Genomic DNA, 3,408 nt, shown 5'->3' with positions numbered 1-3,408 from the left:
TAGAAACAACAATTAGAAGAATAAGTTTGTAAAATGAGATCTGGGCAGACTTTCGGTACAAATCGACTTAGAACTATGAAAAACAACGAACTGGACTTTTGTATTCACTTTTTCTATTGATTCGCTCTGAGCTTGATTACATGTGTTGTGTCCTTCACATTCATCTGCTATTTAAACTAAAATTCCTCGAAACCCTTCCTGAACGTCTCGCTGCAATCTCGGCTCCCCAATCCCGATTTCTTCTCCAGGTTGACTTCATCCTCCTGCTCGGTTTTTCCTCCATGGGCCCTTACTGGGCCTCTTTTCCTAGCCTGCGCGTACGCTCTAATGGGCTTATTTGGTGGGCCTTATGATCGTCGAAACCCAACACCAACAGCCATCAATATCTGAAAAATGTTTTTATTTTGATATAAACCAAAAGTACTTCTTACAACAAATAAATAAACAATATATTCATTGCAGATTTTATTTATTTATTTTATTTGGGTTGAGTCTTAAAAGAAAATAATCCTTTTTTTTGGCTAACAAATTTTATTTTCCTTTAAATAAGAAGAAAACGGATGAATAGGTGGAATATTCTTTTGATCTCATTTTCTTCCCGTGTCTTCTCAACTGCCTAAATCCCACTAAATAAAAACTTAACAAAAGCCAAACTAAAAATAAAATAAAAATAGTAATACCCACAAAATGAAACCAAGAGACGTCAACACCCGTCGGATCAGCATACCTATTCAATTCAATGATTTGACACTTATCAGATCCGACGGTTTAAAATAAACAGCGTATCATATCAGTATCAGATTAGGATTCTCATTAACCTTGAGTCTGAAGGTAAGTAATATTCCAATGGCATCTTCCTAGAAATATACCTATACGTCTCTCTCCTCTTCACCTTCTCCCACTCATATATATACATCTCGTTTTACTACTACTTAATCCATAATCACAAACACAGAGATCCAATAACAAAACAACACCAATAGAAAATTTCTCATTAGAAGATCATAATATAATGGCTAAGAAGAATAATATTGTGATCGTCTTCGATTTCGACAAGACAATCATCGATGTAGACAGTGATAACTGGGTCGTAGATGAACTTGGCTTCACTGATTTGTTCAACCAGCTTCTTCGAACAATGCCTTGGAACTCTCTCATGGTTTGTTCATCCATCTCTAACTCCTAATTAACTCTGTTTCCGTGTTTCGTTTTCTTGTGTTCATCGAAAATTCTCTTATTACATAACAGAATGGTATGATGAAGGAGCTTCATGATCATGGCAAAACCATTGAAGAGATCAAACAAGTCCTGAAAAGAATCCCTATTCATCCTCGTGTCATCCCTGCCATCAAAGCAGCTCATGCTTTAGGGTAAAACATCCACTTTTAATACATATTCTCTGATTCAAGAAAAGATATGGTACTGAATTATATGCATCATCCGACATTAGGTGCGAGCTGAGAATAGTGAGCGATGCTAACACGTTGTTCATCGAAACGATCATTGAACATCTCGGGATTAGAGAGTTTTTCTCTGAGATCAACACAAATCCTGGTATTGTAGATGATCAAGGAAGATTAGTAATCTCTCCTTACCATGACTTCACCAAATCTCCCCATGGTTNGAAGAAAACGGATGAATAGGTGGAATATTCTTTTGATCTCATTTTCTTCCCGTGTCTTCTCAACTGCCTAAATCCCACTAAATAAAAACTTAACAAAAGCCAAACTAAAAATAAAATAAAAATAGTAATACCCACAAAATGAAACCAAGAGACGTCAACACCCGTCGGATCAGCATACCTATTCAATTCAATGATTTGACACTTATCAGATCCGACGGTTTAAAATAAACAGCGTATCATATCAGTATCAGATTAGGATTCTCATTAACCTTGAGTCTGAAGGTAAGTAATATTCCAATGGCATCTTCCTAGAAATATACCTATACGTCTCTCTCCTCTTCACCTTCTCCCACTCATATATATACATCTCGTTTTACTACTACTTAATCCATAATCACAAACACAGAGATCCAATAACAAAACAACACCAATAGAAAATTTCTCATTAGAAGATCATAATATAATGGCTAAGAAGAATAATATTGTGATCGTCTTCGATTTCGACAAGACAATCATCGATGTAGACAGTGATAACTGGGTCGTAGATGAACTTGGCTTCACTGATTTGTTCAACCAGCTTCTTCGAACAATGCCTTGGAACTCTCTCATGGTTTGTTCATCCATCTCTAACTCCTAATTAACTCTGTTTCCGTGTTTCGTTTTCTTGTGTTCATCGAAAATTCTCTTATTACATAACAGAATGGTATGATGAAGGAGCTTCATGATCATGGCAAAACCATTGAAGAGATCAAACAAGTCCTGAGAAGAATCCCTATTCATCCTCGTGTCATCCCTGCCATCAAAGCAGCTCATGCTTTAGGGTAAAACATCCACTTTTAATACATATTCTCTGATTCAAGAAAAGATATGGTACTGAATTATATGCATCATCCGACATTAGGTGCGAGCTGAGAATAGTGAGCGATGCTAACACGTTGTTCATCGAAACGATCATTGAACATCTCGGGATTAGAGAGTTTTTCTCTGAGATCAACACAAATCCTGGTATTGTAGATGATCAAGGAAGATTAGTAATCTCTCCTTACCATGACTTCACCAAATCTCCCCATGGTTGCACTCGTTGCCCTCCTAACATGTGCAAGGTACTGTTACACTAAATTTCCATTAATTATTTCTTATATATAGATTTGATTTGATTAGTTCAATTCTATGATTTATTTTCTGAATTTTAATATCTGAGAAAGGAAGAAAAAAGTGATCGAGCCATTTGTCATGTAAAATATGTTATTTTTGATTCTGTTATGATAACATATGTCATGTACGCTGAGTCAAGTTGTTTCCAGTGCTAAATTAATATATTTTCATTTATATAGGGTTTGATAATTGAGAGGATTCAAGCTTCTCTAACTAAAGAAGGGAAGAAGATGAAGATGATCTATCTTGGAGATGGTGCTGGTGATTACTGTCCAAGTCTTGGACTCAAAGCTGAAGATTACATGATGCCGAGGAAGAATTTCCCGGTTTGGGATTTGATTAGTCAAAATCCCATGTTGGTTAAGGCTACGGTTAGAGATTGGACCGACGGAGAGGCAATGGAGAGGATATTGATGGAAATAATCAACGAGATTATTTCATTAGAGGAAGAAGAAGAGGAGGAGAAGATGTTGAGCTCTGATATTTGCAAGATATCTGTTGGGATTGTTCATGAACCTATGGTGCCTCTTGCTCTTCAAGTTCCTCTTAATTTGGTCAAGTAATTGATGCAAAGAAGTTGAAGAATCTTTTTTCGAAAATATATATACATATTCTTTATGCAATCGAGA

The 3,408-nt window shown here is 36.1% G+C and overlaps 2 protein-coding genes across 2 annotated transcripts in view; both read left to right on the top strand.

Annotated features, from left to right (window-relative positions):
• On the top strand, positions 915–1,643 carry LOC104759273 (inorganic pyrophosphatase 2-like). Its single transcript, XM_010482218.2, has 3 exons — positions 915–1,159; positions 1,249–1,370; positions 1,451–1,643. Exons 1-3 carry the CDS (start codon positions 1,013–1,015, stop codon positions 1,641–1,643), a joined length of 462 nt encoding a protein of 153 aa, XP_010480520.1. The 5' UTR covers positions 915–1,012.
• The window catches only part of LOC104756104 (inorganic pyrophosphatase 2-like), a 6,666-nt gene continuing 5,244 nt past the window's right edge, over positions 1,987–3,408 (top strand). Inside the window, exons 1-4 of the mRNA XM_010478630.2 lie at positions 1,987–2,234; positions 2,324–2,445; positions 2,526–2,727; positions 2,959–3,365. Coding sequence (XP_010476932.1) covers positions 2,088–2,234; positions 2,324–2,445; positions 2,526–2,727; positions 2,959–3,342 — 855 coding nt within the window. The 5' untranslated portion in view covers positions 1,987–2,087 and the 3' untranslated portion in view covers positions 3,343–3,365. The remainder of the gene's footprint in view (positions 2,235–2,323; positions 2,446–2,525; positions 2,728–2,958; positions 3,366–3,408) is intronic.

The sequence above is a fragment of the Camelina sativa genome, chromosome 17 (genome assembly GCF_000633955.1).
Source record: "Camelina sativa cultivar DH55 chromosome 17, Cs, whole genome shotgun sequence".
In the NCBI taxonomy this organism is placed as follows: domain Eukaryota; kingdom Viridiplantae; phylum Streptophyta; class Magnoliopsida; order Brassicales; family Brassicaceae; genus Camelina; species Camelina sativa.
The sequence above is the reverse complement of the archived record's forward strand: the minus strand, read 5'-3'. Positions and strand labels throughout refer to the sequence as shown.